General features: G+C 36.9%; 4 protein-coding genes and 1 pseudogene across 5 annotated transcripts; 3 read left to right on the forward strand and 2 right to left on the reverse strand.

Moving 5' to 3' along the window:
- AT1G30350 (Pectin lyase-like superfamily protein) lies at positions 1-1,669 on the reverse strand. The gene is made up of 4 exons (NM_102772.3): positions 1,022-1,669; positions 833-936; positions 592-730; positions 1-414 (listed from the first exon to the last, which is right to left on the reverse strand). Exons 1-4 carry the CDS (start codon positions 1,664-1,666, stop codon positions 196-198), a joined length of 1,107 nt encoding a protein of 368 aa, NP_174324.1. The 5' UTR covers positions 1,667-1,669; the 3' UTR covers positions 1-195.
- A 3,814-nt stretch (positions 1,670-5,483) lies between these two features.
- Positions 5,484-8,999, forward strand: ERD4 (Early-responsive to dehydration stress protein (ERD4)). Its single transcript, NM_102773.3, has 6 exons — positions 5,484-6,164; positions 6,536-6,693; positions 6,788-7,063; positions 7,161-7,990; positions 8,074-8,329; positions 8,418-8,999. Exons 1-6 carry the CDS (start codon positions 5,894-5,896, stop codon positions 8,799-8,801), a joined length of 2,175 nt encoding a protein of 724 aa, NP_564354.1. The 5' UTR covers positions 5,484-5,893; the 3' UTR covers positions 8,802-8,999.
- Positions 9,000-9,066: 67 nt separating this feature from the next.
- Positions 9,067-10,845, reverse strand: DLAH (alpha/beta-Hydrolases superfamily protein). Its single transcript, NM_102774.2, has one exon. The coding sequence runs from the start codon at positions 10,758-10,760 to the stop codon at positions 9,171-9,173; it is 1,590 nt and encodes a 529-aa protein (NP_174326.1). The 5' UTR covers positions 10,761-10,845; the 3' UTR covers positions 9,067-9,170.
- Positions 10,846-12,184: 1,339 nt separating this feature from the next.
- PSAK (photosystem I subunit K) lies at positions 12,185-13,249 on the forward strand. Its single transcript, NM_102775.4, has 3 exons — positions 12,185-12,410; positions 12,630-12,710; positions 12,788-13,249. Exons 1-3 carry the CDS (start codon positions 12,327-12,329, stop codon positions 13,013-13,015), a joined length of 393 nt encoding a protein of 130 aa, NP_174327.1. The 5' UTR covers positions 12,185-12,326; the 3' UTR covers positions 13,016-13,249.
- A 206-nt stretch (positions 13,250-13,455) lies between these two features.
- Positions 13,456-15,018, forward strand: AT1G30390 (annotated as a pseudogene; the record flags this gene model as incomplete). The annotated part of the gene is made up of 1 exon: positions 13,456-15,018.
- Positions 15,019-15,583: the final 565 nt, after the last annotated feature.

The raw sequence follows: 15,583 nt of genomic DNA on the forward strand, positions 1-15,583 counted from the left end.
AATAATAGGTTTTATGTAAATTCTAATGAAATATTTACATTTTTAGTTATTAAAAAAAAAAAAAAGTGTGAGAGTATAAATTCGACGAAACATTAAAATTTATATCGTTTAATGAAGAAGTTGACTTTTCTTTTGTCTTCTAATTTTCCCAAGTTTAAGACTACAACGAGTTTTGTCCAAAATATATATAATTGATTAGCAAATCCTGCCGACGTAGCAACGGAGAGGACCGGCAGAGGAAGTAAGAGAAGGGACGAGAGAGCCATGTGCCACCCGAAACCCCTCTCCTCCTTTGTACAACGGCCTGACTATTACTCCTGGCGGTCCGAAGAAAGCTCCGTTCATGAAAACATCTCTAGACGTACCCCATTTCCATCTTTTAGAATCAGGTCCAGCCATCATTCTCTTCGTCACCTACATATAATATATATATGTAGTTATATATATACAACGTTGTATTCGAACACGACACAACAATATAAATGGATTCTTTCAACTCAAAAATCAATTGATAACGACTATATTAACCCAAGTGTATCATATAATATGTTAGGTCTTATGATAATTTTAACGTGAGATTGATATATATACCTGTTTGCTGCTACGTTTTTCGGGAGCAACGAAGTAGTTGCCTTCACTAAAGATAATTGGATTAGCACTTCCTCCGATCGCGTACATTTGCCATTTCTCGTACCTATTGTTTGCTACATGTGCATACCCTCTCCTCACCCTCCCACATCATCAATCATAGATCTATATATGTTAGCGTTTAATTTTCTAATTATCTACTTCATATAAATTAAAATAATTAACAATATATATTTATACTCACCTAGGCATTCTCTCAATGAGACCCGGTCCAAAAGTATTGAATGCAATTGTAACTCTCATGTCCTTATCTCCCATATAACTGTCATCATGTCCGAGTAACATCACCTTTATAAGAACGTCATACCAAATTTTCATCAAACACTCAAAAATTATTTATAAAAGTTACAGTTTAATGTAAATATAAACTTACTTTATCATGCTGCGTGAAGTAGTTATTTGAAATCGTGACAGCCGTAGAAGAAACAATCACATCGATCAAACCATCATGGCACCGAGAAAGGAAACAATGATCGATCCAAACATGTGTAGATTGAAAAACGCGTATTCCATCACCATCCATTCCATTGGGATCTGCTTTACAATCATGGATACTTATCCCATGTATAATGACATGCTTCACTTGTCTGATCCTTAAGCATGGTCCGTTGGCAATTTCAACCTTTGCCCCTCTTCCGTCGATTGTCTTGTAGCTGTTAATCATGAGCTGGCTTTTCAACACTATCACCATGTCACGTGCAAATGTGATCCACAGCGGTTTAGGTTGGCTCACCGCATATCTTAAGGTTCCGGGGCTAGGGCGTGTAGGGTTGTCTGATGGGTTTGTAACCACGTAGATCGGACCGTTTTTTCCCCCTATTGCTGCTTTCCCGTACCCTACCGCGCAATGTGCTAGGGCTTGACGATTAGTCGCCCATTTAGGGTTTCTTCGCCAGCAAGCATCAATTGGATTTAGTGATACCCTGGGGGCGGTTACATTATAACTATGAGCAGTCTCTAAAAGAGGAGAAGCGAAAGCTGCCAAGAGAAGTGAAACTATTACCACGAGAGAAGCCATTTTCTTGAAAATGTGATGCTTGAATTGAAGTATGTGTGTGCAAATATCTATACACGAGTCACGACATATATGTGAGCTAGAGAATTAACGTATACACCTTATCTATGGACTTTTATGCATGTGTGTGGAAAATAATAAGGTGGAAGCGTGGAACAAACGGTACGCTAAGTGTTTTAGTCGGGCGACGAAGCACCCTATAACGTTACATAATTGGATATTTACAGAATAGAAACATTTAACTCTGGACTTAGATGGTGGATATATCTTTGTGAAAATATCTAATATAATGTTTAAAATACCATTTTAGACATATTAACAATAATTTTCCCAATGATAATAAAAGATATAGTTATTACTAGCTACTTCCTAAATGAAAAGAAATATCAAAAATATTGATACATATAAGTTTCGGACATGTAGAATTTAAAACCATAGGGTAGAAGTAGAACTTAGGTCCGAATATGAACCTAATCTTTCACAACATAAATCTTAAGGATGACCTTTAAAAATAGTATTTTGATGATAAATTGTCCCAATTTTTCCCCCCTAAAGTCTCGAACAGAAAATTCTTGGGCCGGGCAAATATAAAGGCCCATCATGTTCGACCACATTAAGTATAGTTATATAAATTTTTGTATGCTTTTCCCACTGAATAATAAATAGAAATGGTATAACTTGCTCAGACATATGCAAGTTAAGTATAAATAAACTAATTTTGGCAGGAGAGACACGTACCATTTAATTAGTTTTATTTTGTCCTCTTGTTACCAAAATGTTATATTACATGTGATTGATTCGTTGCATACCGACAACATTAGAAAATGTGGTAAAAATATAATAACCTGATATTCAATTTTGGAATAATAATGATACTTATATTGTATGATTTAATATTGCCTTTGGTTGCAAGGCATGCCAAATAATTCATGAAAATTACTAGTAGGAGTCACGTCTCCCACAGACCCATACAATGATTATGAATAAAAATAGTTTGAAAATCCTTATGATTGATTCTTTTTGTATCATCCACATACCACACAATTATAGTATATATGGTGTTGCGCAATTTAAAATTGTTCGTTGTGTTCTTACAAAGCCTAATTAGCAGATTCGATTTCCAGTCAGCACGACTTTTTTTTTTCTTTGCCAACAAACCTTTATATCAAGACATAGAAGTCAATGTTGTTTGTGGAAAAAAAAAAAAAGAAGTCAATGTTGTTACAGCAATCCCTATTGCAATATTTTTTCAAATGTACATATATATTTTATCCTGATTCGTGAAAGCGACGAAGCTTACAAAGTGAAATCTACTAAATTTGATACCCCCAAATCTCTTACTATTTTAATCTTATATATAATCTAAAGATTAGTCTAGATTTTGCTAATAATACATACTTTTTAATGTTAGTTACTACAACTTGTGAAAACCATTTGTTTTTGTCTCTTTCGTTTAGAATTTGTAAAGTGGGGTTAATCTGCATAAATAGCATTAAATTCTTAAACCAATGTGTTTTACGTAAGAAGTGACCAATATATTACCCTATGTAAAAGCTACTAAAATCCGCATCATACAAAGGCGTTTTACATAAAGTTGTAAAACAAAGTTTACATCTTTTTAACTAAAAGTATGTACTATTGATGTCTATTCCTTATCCAATGGTATTACTTAACGCATTCATTGAGTAATATTTTTCTTTATATGAGGAAGAATAGTGATCATATGGTACGGTTGCTAACACTTTAAATTTAGATATTTTCAGTCTCTTAACAAAAACTTCTATATAAATTTTTGCTAATACAACTTATTAAAATAGACACTTGAGAAATTTCATTGATATTTGAAATATCATTTAATACCGTAAGTAGAAGAAACTAGATGAAGTGGTGGGTCTTTGTATGTGTACATGTCGACGTGAAAATAGAAGAGAAATAAATATCAGCAAAAGGGCTTTGGACCGGATCAATAGCCACCTAACCAAATCTGTGAACGGCGTTACTTTCAAATAACAAATACTAACAGAAATATCATTGTAGATAAGACTTTAGGGTCTTCGATCGACATATAATAAAGATAAGGTTTGGGACCCTTTCAAGCTTTTTTTCGGTGTCGGCAATGAAGTTTTACGTCGAGGTGGCATTAACAACTGGACAACGGCTTTTTGTTTTGTTTTGGGGTCTCTTTTGTCTTGTGAATAACAACTTTTATCACATTCGCATAAATTATATATAGATTTATGAATTTATTCTCCCAAATTAATGGTTTGTCTCAGTGGAAATCTACTGTTTTGTCCAGTGACTTGTGTTATCTATTTAATTCAGTTGGATGCCAAAAATAACATATATTTTCGATCTATCTATTGTGGATTTTACCCGATCGACATAAAAGGAATTAAGGACCGGTATTGGACCAATATTACATGACTGGTCATGCATGGAAACACACCAAACAAAACAATAAATTTTCTTTGTATAAAAAAAGAAAACCAATAATTTATTTATCTTCTGATTAAAATATGGCGAAGAGATATACACTAGTATTAAAATTTAAAACAATAGAATGAGGTAAAACATAAATACAGCATGTCGTGGACGTCTTTCGATTGTTTTTAGTTCTTTTTTTTTGGTTTTATATTTCAAAACTTGTTGAAACTGCATAAAAGTTTTTTTTTTGTGTGGATCCCCGTAATTTTTATTCTACACACGTACAAGACAATTTTTTCTTACGTAAACTATACAAACATATAAAGTGCATGTGACTGGTGAATGCTTATAATAAAATACAAATAAAATAATGTGTGATTGGTGGAATATTTAGAGTAAAAGAAGAATGAATATAGAGGAATATTGATATTGGAGGAAATAAAAATATGAATTAGAGTACCCAAATAACTGGTATTCCCTACAAGCAGTCAACAAAACTAAGGAAAAAAAAACCAAGGAAAAAAGAAGAAAAAATTGTTTTGTTTCTGTTGAGTGGACAAGTTATGAGATTAGAATTCAAATATCCGTTCAAGTTAAAGCATGGAATCACGAATGCTCCACATCTCAAAGAAGAAATTGAACTCTTTCTAATCTTAGAATTCAAAGAAACGTAGAGGAGTCTGATGAGATGTGGTTGGTTGCTATTACCTCTGATTGAATTTGATCACATACAAAATAACATTCGATCTTGATGTGTTTCGTAGGCTTTTGTGTAAAATCAGATGCATATATTTGTTTCAAGGGTCGTCTCCACTAGAGTAAAATGACGCATATCATCAAGAATGCTTTTCCACCACATTACTTACGACACAGTCAATATTCAACTTCGACATAAACGAACCTATTTCGCAAATTGTTTATGAGTTATTCAAATTATGTAAATTTAATATACTATCATATATTTTATAAAGATGTCTATTAAGTAAAAGGATGAAAACATATATTATTTGAAAAACCGGATTTCAGATGAAATTACTAGTTTAAATCAAAATATGCTTTGATTTATATAGTAATACAAGTATTTTTTTGAACTTAAATTGTTATATGATTGATATGTCACCATAACCGTAAATATTTGCGAAATAAAGGTAATTTCTTACCATATGTTTTTCCAAATATTAAGAGATACATTAAACATGTCATACTGATCAAAGATCTCTAAGTAGTAGTAAATAAGGTTTACGAGTACTTTTTTGAAACAAACCTAGAAAATAGAAGGGAATAGAAGAAACTTCAAAAGCACAAAAAGAGAAAAATCCAAAGAATAATTTATTATACAATAAAATAAAAACGTATAAAAAAGGGAACAAAATGGGTAAAGAGAGGAGGAGGAGGACCCTGAAGTAGGGTTAAAAAATCCATCTCCTTTGGTGTCTCTATCATCAACACCTGTCGGCCTTGTCACTTAAACACGCTCTTCACTCTCTTCTCACACACCTCTCCTTCTCCTTCTCCCACCATTTAATCAATTCCACAATATTCAATTTTTCCAGTCTCCTCCGTTACACAATTCCACAAAGAGATTAAACAAACAATAGAAAAATATCTTCCTTTCTTTTTCTGTGAATACACCAATAAAGTGACAAAAGAAAAAGCCTGTCTTCTCTCACCTGTAATTACCAGAAGACAATATAAACTGTTACTTTCCTTCTTTTGTTGTACCCCTTTAAAAACGGCTACTTTAGAGAACTTGAGAAGATTTAGAAAGAAACAGAGAGCTTGAGAGATTCCTCTGGCTAAACCCAGATGGAGTTTGGATCTTTTCTTGTGTCCTTAGGGACATCTTTTGTTATCTTCGTCATTCTCATGCTTCTCTTCACCTGGCTTTCTCGCAAATCTGGAAATGCTCCCATTTATTACCCGAATCGGATCCTTAAAGGGCTGGAGCCATGGGAAGGCACCTCCTTGACTCGAAACCCTTTTGCTTGGATGCGTGAAGCTTTGACTTCCTCTGAACAAGATGTCGTTAACTTATCCGGCGTCGATACTGCTGTCCACTTTGTCTTCTTGAGCACTGGTTCGATCTCAATCTCTCTCTGTTCATCTCTGTTCTCTGTTACTTTAGTGGTTCCAATTCAAGGGTTTGGTGGAATTCTGCTGATTTCTGTTGGTTTTGATTTGGGTTTGAGATTTAACCTAATAAAGTTTCGATCTTTAGAGACAATTGGGGGAAAAAACGTTTCAAAATGGAAACTTTTTTGTTTGTAAATTGCTGGCTCTGACTATTTTGTTTGCTATGTTATGTTATCTCTGTTTTACTTTTAGACATTGGTGATTGAAATTAGAATCAGTAGATAGAACTTTTTGAAGTCTATATATACGAGCCAGTGATTTTGGTGAAGGTAAAGTGTTTATGATGTCTTGAAAATTGGCTTTTGTTTGATGCAGTTCTGGGGATATTTGCTTGTTCCAGTCTTCTTCTCCTACCAACTCTACTGCCTCTAGCCGCTACAGACAACAACATAAAGAACACAAAGAATGCGACAGATACCACAAGCAAAGGAACTTTTAGCCAACTTGATAATCTATCAATGGCTAACATCACAGTAAGTAAACACAACAATAACTCCATTCTGCCTATTGATTCATTTTCAGTTTTTGATAGTCTAAAGCAAAATGTGTATCCTTTCATTTGAACAGAAAAAAAGTTCGAGGCTGTGGGCGTTCCTAGGAGCTGTTTACTGGATATCTTTGGTCACATATTTCTTCTTGTGGAAAGCTTATAAGCATGTCTCTTCATTGAGAGCTCAAGCTCTGATGTCTGCTGATGTAAAACCCGAGCAATTCGCTATTCTTGTTAGGGATATGCCTGCACCACCTGACGGGCAGACACAGAAAGAGTTTATTGATTCTTATTTCAGAGAAATATACCCTGAGACATTCTACAGATCGCTTGTCGCAACAGAAAACAGCAAGGTATCTACTTGTTCTGGCCTAAGAAAGTCATATGTTTTAAGGTTTTAGGCATCATAATGTTAATATGTTAACCTTTGCTCTTTGTTGTGTTGTATAGGTTAATAAAATATGGGAAAAATTGGAAGGTTACAAGAAGAAGCTTGCGCGAGCAGAAGCAATATTAGCAGCAACTAATAACCGTCCCACGAACAAAACCGGCTTCTGTGGGCTAGTCGGTAAACAAGTAGACAGCATTGAGTATTACACTGAGCTAATCAACGAGTCTGTAGCCAAACTGGAAACAGAGCAGAAAGCGGTTCTTGCTGAGAAGCAGCAAACCGCAGCAGTGGTTTTCTTCACAACCAGGGTTGCTGCTGCATCAGCAGCTCAGTCTCTGCACTGCCAGATGGTTGATAAATGGACTGTGACCGAAGCTCCTGAGCCACGGCAGCTCCTATGGCAGAATCTCAACATCAAGCTCTTCAGCAGAATAATCCGGCAATACTTCATCTACTTCTTTGTTGCAGTGACCATTCTGTTTTACATGATACCAATCGCGTTCGTCTCTGCCATCACCACTCTTAAGAATCTTCAGAGGATTATTCCGTTCATAAAGCCGGTTGTGGAGATAACCGCCATAAGAACCGTTTTGGAGTCTTTCCTTCCTCAGATTGCGCTCATTGTTTTCTTGGCCATGTTGCCGAAGCTTCTCTTGTTTCTCTCCAAAGCCGAGGGGATTCCTTCACAGAGCCATGCCATTAGGGCTGCTTCAGGGAAGTACTTTTACTTCTCGGTCTTTAATGTCTTCATTGGTGTTACCCTTGCTGGGACTTTGTTCAACACAGTGAAGGATATCGCGAAAAATCCCAAACTCGACATGATTATTAACCTTTTGGCTACTAGCCTCCCTAAGAGCGCAACTTTCTTCCTGACCTACGTTGCTCTCAAGTGAGATTTTGGTCTTCTTGACTTAAATAGCATATGTATTGTTCGTTTGTTCCCTAAATCTTATGTTGATGATTTTTTTTCAGGTTCTTTATCGGTTATGGCCTTGAGCTGTCTCGGATCATACCTTTGATAATCTTCCACCTGAAAAAGAAGTATCTCTGCAAAACCGAAGCGGAGGTCAAAGAAGCTTGGTACCCGGGAGACTTAAGCTATGCGACTAGGGTTCCCGGAGACATGCTCATCCTCACAATCACGTTCTGCTATTCAGTCATTGCTCCTCTTATCCTCATATTCGGCATCACCTACTTTGGTTTAGGCTGGCTAGTCCTCAGGAATCAGGTCAGACTTTCTCTCTATTTACTATACCCATAAACACTTAGGTTATCAAAAATGTGATCTTGAACTGTTTTATTTCGGGGTATGACAGGCGTTGAAAGTGTACGTTCCATCATACGAGAGCTATGGAAGAATGTGGCCGCATATTCACCAGCGCATACTAGCAGCGTTGTTTCTATTCCAAGTGGTAATGTTTGGCTACTTAGGAGCCAAGACATTCTTCTACACGGCCCTTGTGATCCCTCTCATTATCACCTCTCTCATCTTCGGATATGTGTGCCGCCAGAAATTCTACGGAGGGTTCGAACACACAGCTCTCGAGGTAGCTTGCCGTGAGCTGAAGCAGAGTCCAGACCTAGAGGAGATTTTCAGAGCATACATTCCGCATAGCTTGAGCTCTCACAAACCAGAAGAACACGAGTTCAAAGGCGCAATGTCTCGTTATCAAGATTTCAACGCAATAGCAGGCGTTTAAAATTTGAATCCAATCCCCAAATTATCTCATAGATTTGTTTTGCTGGTTTTTTAGAAGCTTTTATTGTTATGTGTGTGAATTTTAGGGTTTGTTTAGGATTCTTCTTTGTATGTGTTCCATGGTTGTTGTAACTTGTAACTTTGTAAGCTACTTTTAAACATCAACTTGATTTTTCATCATTAATATTCTTCTACTCTGATGTTCTGATTTCTTTAGCTGATGCAAATTGTATTTAAAGTAGTTTCAAACATATATACATTATTGTCACAGCTTGATCTATATTCATTGAACTGAAATGTTGTAACCAAAATTCACAAGGACTAAAGATTCAAGAAAACGAATGAATGGAATGGAAAATAAATTTATTTCTCATAAGCTATAAATAGGTTTTGGTCCGGTCGGTAACGGAGAGGGAATGTCTTCAGGTGCACGGACAGGCTTCACCCACCGGCCAGTCTGTTTGTTAAGGATCAGACCCTTATGTGCCACTTGGTACCAAAACTCAGGTATTCTTAGATGATCCAACAACATATCTGTGCTCTTGTTCACCGAAGCAACGTCTCTCCTAGCGTTAACCCTAAACCCAGATTTCTTGCGGTGGAAGCCATCCAAAACATGGAGATACACCTCTAGATTATGAGCCCTCCCTAAGTCTGAATCACGTTTTACGTAAGGCGAACTGAAGACATCGAGTTTAAGCTGCGTTCCGACATGCCTGTAGACCCAATTGAGCCTTGAAGTTATCGGATTAAGTTTGTTAAGTACCTTGTTGAACACGATACCAGGTAGCTTAGGTACAATGTCTTGCTTGTTCACCACACGTAACACCTTAACTCCTAAACTGTTTAGCTTTTCCTTGAATGCCAAGTTACCTACCCTCGGCGCACCAAACGAGATCACTGAAATGTTACCAGATAACGCTGGAACATCTCTAGCCGCCTCGTAAGCGTTCATAAGCGCCAGCGCACCTCCGAGGCTATGCCCGGTAATGGTTAGGCTTACCTCTTCGCCTCTATCCTTAAAAAAATTCACTAGCCGCTTCACTTCATCCATCGTCTGCTCAGATGCACTTTCTTTGTTGTACCGTGTGAGTTCGCTTTTCGAGTTGTAGATACTTAAAAACCCACTTTGCACCTTAACCACGGTCTTGCCATGTTTTCCTTCACAATCGAACGGCTCCATACTCGTCCTAAGATCCATGAACCATTCCGTGGGAGTCACCGTTCCACGCCACGCCACAACAATGTCTCTCCGACCAATCCTCAACGACTCTCTGTCTCCACTCACAGCTACAAAGCCCATCCAGTTGGAATCTTTGCTCCATGTCTCTCCCAAAGCCGAGCTTAAGAACCACTGAGGAACGTCGACACGAGACATCGCGTAGATGTATTTCGTTACCTTGTAACCATGTCTGGTTAAACCAAGCTCTTCAAAGAGTTTGTTCCTGTTGTATCTAGAGCTTCCACAGAATTCGGATAAAGGATCGAAATCAAGTGAATCATAAACGGATTCCACGAATTCTCCATATTTGGTTACTTCTCTCCTAAGCCATGGATGCAGAGGATCAAGAAGATTCTCCCAATTGTTGCTACCGTGAAGCTCACGCCACATTTTGGATATTTTTTCCCTTGGAGACGCAGCTGGAGTCATCAGATCGCCGCGGTCAAGAAAATCGTCGGCTGAGTATTTTGGAAGCTGAAGTAGAAACGCCAGTGATTTGGTCGAGTCATTGGAGATTTTGCAGATCCTCTGGGCCACTTGAGACAAATCTTGTTCTTCCTTTCGTGATTTAATGTGGAAGAGGTGTTTCTTGGTTGACAAGAAACCCGGAAGATGTGACTTGACCCGGATCTTGATAGATTTCCATGCAAGCTTTAGCTTCTGCTTCAATCTCCAGACCCGTTTAGTTCTTCTTCTTCTTAGCTTTCTCAGTGGAGTTTTGACCAATGCGTTCTCCATTTCTGAGTTTATCGGTCGGATAATTTTTGAGGTGATGATGATGATGATGATAAAGTTGTGATGTGTTGTAGCAAGAATTGATCGATATGCTTTGGAATAGATCTCTATGTGTTATATATATGAAGCAACATATGCATATGTTGCTTCTGGGAAGATACTCATATGCGTTGACGAAGAATAAATGTTTGACCTTGTACTAAAACATTGTTCGGTACGGAAGAATGATTATTAATTACCGGTATAATATACGGTTTAGGTTTTATATGCGAGTAGTGAAGTGAAGGTTGCTAATAAAAATCAGAATTCCGGTTCAGGTAAACCATATCCAGCAACTCTAATTAAATCTCCTCTTGGAAAGGTTTTTGTTTTAAGTCAAAACACAATCTCATTTTGTCAAAATGATTTTAGTTGGTCAAAGTAATAATAATACGCCATGATGATAGTTATTCTTGGCAGCTTAAGGATTGAATAATTAGGGCTGCTCTATATACAAAACATATATTAATGAAATTAATTATGATTATTTGTTAGGAAAATCAACTCTTACAAGAGTCGTCTACTGTGTCGGCTTTTGCGTTAGGTTATATAACTCCAACTTTCCTCCTAATAAACGGGTCCACTTTTTCTAATGAAATATATATTACTACTTTTGGATAAGAACATTTACATGAAATCCAATAAACACCCAGAAATAATTGTTCTTGGCTTACAAATAAAGAAACTCACATATCTCATTATATTTTTGAATAAATGGACGTAGATGATTGACGTACATTTCAGACTAATATGGTTTGACTTAATTGATTAATTAAAAGGTGAAAACTAATCTTTAATTTTGGTGTCACTCTCGATCGATAAAAATTCATTTTTTTTGTATTAGAGTTTTTGTTAACAACCTAATACGAACAATTGAACTTGCATTTAAAATACACTTCATGCGGTTTATTTATAAGTTGATTATGGATACGAATTTAAGCTTTTGTTTAATATATGAAAGATAACTGATTGATCAACTAATTCAGATGGGATAGGTTTGAAAAAATTAATCACAAAAGGGTAAAGAATTTGACTAATTAAGCTCGAAAGTGTTCTTCACGGCAAGTTCGTCTCTTGAAACAACTACGAAAGTACCACTAAACCTATAGTATACACGAGCCTTTTCCAATTTCCACGAGCACTAAATGTTTCAAATGTAATTTGTGTTTGGTTTAAATCAGACCGCTTGAAGTCCACACGATCATAGTATTCAAGTTCCATGATTTGTACTAAGATTTAATATAAGTATAAATGGGCCTGCATGAAGCCCAAAATGAAAGGTTTTGAAAGAAAATCTGCACTGTGATGACGATGAGACAGTCTTATCCAGAGTTGAAATCAGCCAATAGACACTTGACACCTCAGCAAGAGGTAACCTAAACAGAATCCATTTCTGTGATCGCCAAAGCCACACGATGATTCTTGCCTAAATCATTTTAAAGACTGTATAGAGGAAAACAAAACTGCAAAAACAAAAATAAAAAAAACATCGCACAAGAAAATAAAAGATTTGTAGAATCAACTAAGAAAATGGCTAGCACTATGATGACTACATTGCCTCAGTTCAATGGTCTTCGAGCCACCAAAATCTCTGCAGCTCCTGTACAAGGCCTGGTTAGTACTTTTCAGTTTTCTTAGATTCTCAAAATGTGATTTGATCTTCTATAATCTTTTGGGGTCAATTTTTTCCTGGATTTTATATGTTTTAGTGGCAGATTTATTGGAGATTAATTAATCATAACCTAGAATCAATTTTATGACATTGCAAAAGTAATATTATTTGCAAAAACTAAGGTTATTGAATGTTTTGGAATGGTGTTTTTGTCATCCCAGGCAAGTGTTCAGCCCATGAGACGCAAGGGAAATGGAGCTTTGGGTGCAAAGTGTGACTTCATCGGTTCATCAACAAATCTGGTAATTAAAGATATAAAACAAAATTAAATGGACAATACTAATTAAGTCTAAGCAATGATTAATTATACTTTGATTAGATAATGGTAACGTCGACGACCCTGATGTTGTTCGCGGGGAGATTCGGACTTGCGCCATCAGCCAATAGGAAGGCGACAGCTGGACTTAGGTTGGAGGCACGTGACTCAGGTCTACAAACGGGTGACCCGGCCGGGTTCACGCTTGCGGACACTTTGGCTTGTGGCACCGTTGGTCATATCATCGGTGTAGGAGTTGTCCTTGGCCTTAAAAACATTGGTGCTATTTGAAGTTCCTAAAGCTCTTTTATTTGTATTTGTAAAATTTGTAGATTTTTATAACAATATTCTCATGCACCTGAACGAGATCTAATGGATTTTACAAGTCTTTATGTTTATCTTATAATGTTGTATCGCAATTTATCCCCCTTTAATAGTCCATAGGTTCGAAGCATGGAAGAAGCGGTATATATGTGTTAGATCTTTGGAATTTTGAGTTTTTGTTTTAGAGAATTTTTGGGTCTGAAGATTTGATGCATAAGTTATTTTTCAAAAAAATTGAATTTTCATGTTAACAAATAGAATGTCTAGAAATCACTGTTTACTTAATCACTTAAGTATGTGAACCGAGGTCAAATAGAATGACCGTATACTTCTTTGCTAAATAAGAATGATCGTATACTTCTTTGCTATATATAAGAATGACCGTTTGCTATATATATAGCTCTCGGGGGTTGAGGCAGGGATGTTCTTTATCACCATATCTTTTTGTTGTGAGTATGGATGTCCTATCTAAACTTTTAGATAAGGCAGCAGGTCAGCGTAAATTTGGATACCATCCAAGATGCAAGCAAATTGGTTTAACTCATCTCAGTTTTGCGGATGATCTCATGGTCTTATCTGATGGAAAAGTGAGGTCCATAGAAGGAATCGTTGACGTGTTTGACACTTTCGCTAAGTGCTCGGATTTGAAAATAAGTATGGAAAAATCAACAGTCTACCTTGCGGGGTTGTCTCACACAACTCGTCAAGAAGTCATTGATCGTTTCTCTTTTGCAGTGGGCACTCTCCCAGTCCGGTATTTGGGACTCCCTTTAGTCACCAAACAATTCTCTTCAACTGATTATCTCCCTCTTATTGATCACATAAAGCAGAAAATTTGTTCTTGGTCAGCTCGTTTTTTATCTTATACTGGAAGATTGAACCTAATCAGCTCGATTCTTTGGAGTATTTGTAATTTCTGGATGGGAGCTTTCCGTCTACCTCGGGATTGTATCAGGGAAATTGATAAGATGTGCTCTGCTTATCTATGGTCAGGAGGAGAGCTAAATACATCAAAAGCTAAGATCGCATGGGCGTTTGTGTGTAAACCGAAGGAAGAGGGGGGTCTAGGTTTAAGATCTCTAAAGGAAGCTAACGATGTTTGTTGTTTAAAGTTAATCTGGCGCATTATATCTCATGCTGACTCATTGTGGGTCAAGTGGATACAAAGCTCTCTCCTTAAGAAAGTTTTTTTTTGGGCGGTAAGGGAAAATACAAGTCTCGGCTCATGGATGTGGAGAAAGATCCTTAAGTTTCGTGACATAGCGAGGACTCTTTGTAAAGTGGAAATAAACAATGGTGCCCAGACTTCTTTTTGGTATGATGATTGGAGTGATTTAGGAAGATTGATTGAAAGTGCAGGGGATCGAGGAGCCATTGATCTGGGGATAAATAAGCACGCAACTGTGGTAGAAGCTTGGGGTAACCGGAGAAGAAGAAGACACCGCGCTAACTTCTTAAACAGAGTGGAGGAGCGACTTGTTCTGTCCTGGAACTCCCGAAACCAAGCCGAGGACTGTGCACTTTGGAAAGGGAAAGAGAATAGGTTTCGAAGCATCTTCTCTACCAAGGATACTTGGAATCATATTCGCACAGTTTCAAATAAGGTGGCTTGGTATAAAGGGGTTTGGTTTGCTCAAGCCATTCCTAAACACGCTTTTTGCATGTGGTTAGCCGTTCACAATAGGCTCTCTACGGGAGACAGGATGACACTTTGGAACATGGGGGTGGATGCGACTTGTATCCTATGTAACAATGCGCTTGAATCTCGGGACCATCTACAACACTTGTTTTTCCACGGACTGGCAAACCATCATCAACAACGTCTCACGCAACTGGCCGGATCGCATTGCAGGTTTCCTAGTCCGTTGCATTTTGCAGGTGATGATTTACACTCTATGGCGAGAGCGAAACGAGCGCAAACATGGAGCTTCTCCGAATTCTTCAAGTCGGCTTATCAGTTGGATAGATAAGCACATTCGAAATCATTTGATGGCCATAAAACAGAATGGTGATAGAAAATTTGATAGAGGGTTTCAAGTTTGGCTTCAGAGAGAGATAACTTACGCTCTGTTTTCCAGATTATATTCTTTAAACTAACGTTAGCACTTGTTGTAACAACATTGGCCTCCTTTTTTGAGTTTAATTTAACATAAAATTCAAAAAAAAAAAAGAAAGAATGACCGTTTACTTAATCACTTAAGTATGCGAACCGAGATCATTGTTTAATAGAAATACCACTAGGTTTAGAAGTTTGACGTAAGCTTATATAAGTAGAAAAATATTAGTGGCCTTGTATCCAACCAAACTAATATTTGGTCATCGTATATAAGACCAAAATTGACATTTTTTTTTTATAATCTCTTTGACATCTTGTAGACGTAATTAAACACATAATATGTTGTCATAGAAAAAAATGTTGTCATATAAGCTAATCTTTGCATTTGATCCAAACTCTCTTTGGAATAAGATATATTTCTGAAATAATTGGTTTGGTGTCACAGAGAGAAAAAAATCCTACCCTATAACATAGTCAGG

The sequence above is a fragment of the Arabidopsis thaliana genome, assembly GCF_000001735.4.
Source record: "Arabidopsis thaliana chromosome 1 sequence".
NCBI classification, from domain to species: Eukaryota; Viridiplantae; Streptophyta; class Magnoliopsida; order Brassicales; family Brassicaceae; genus Arabidopsis; species Arabidopsis thaliana.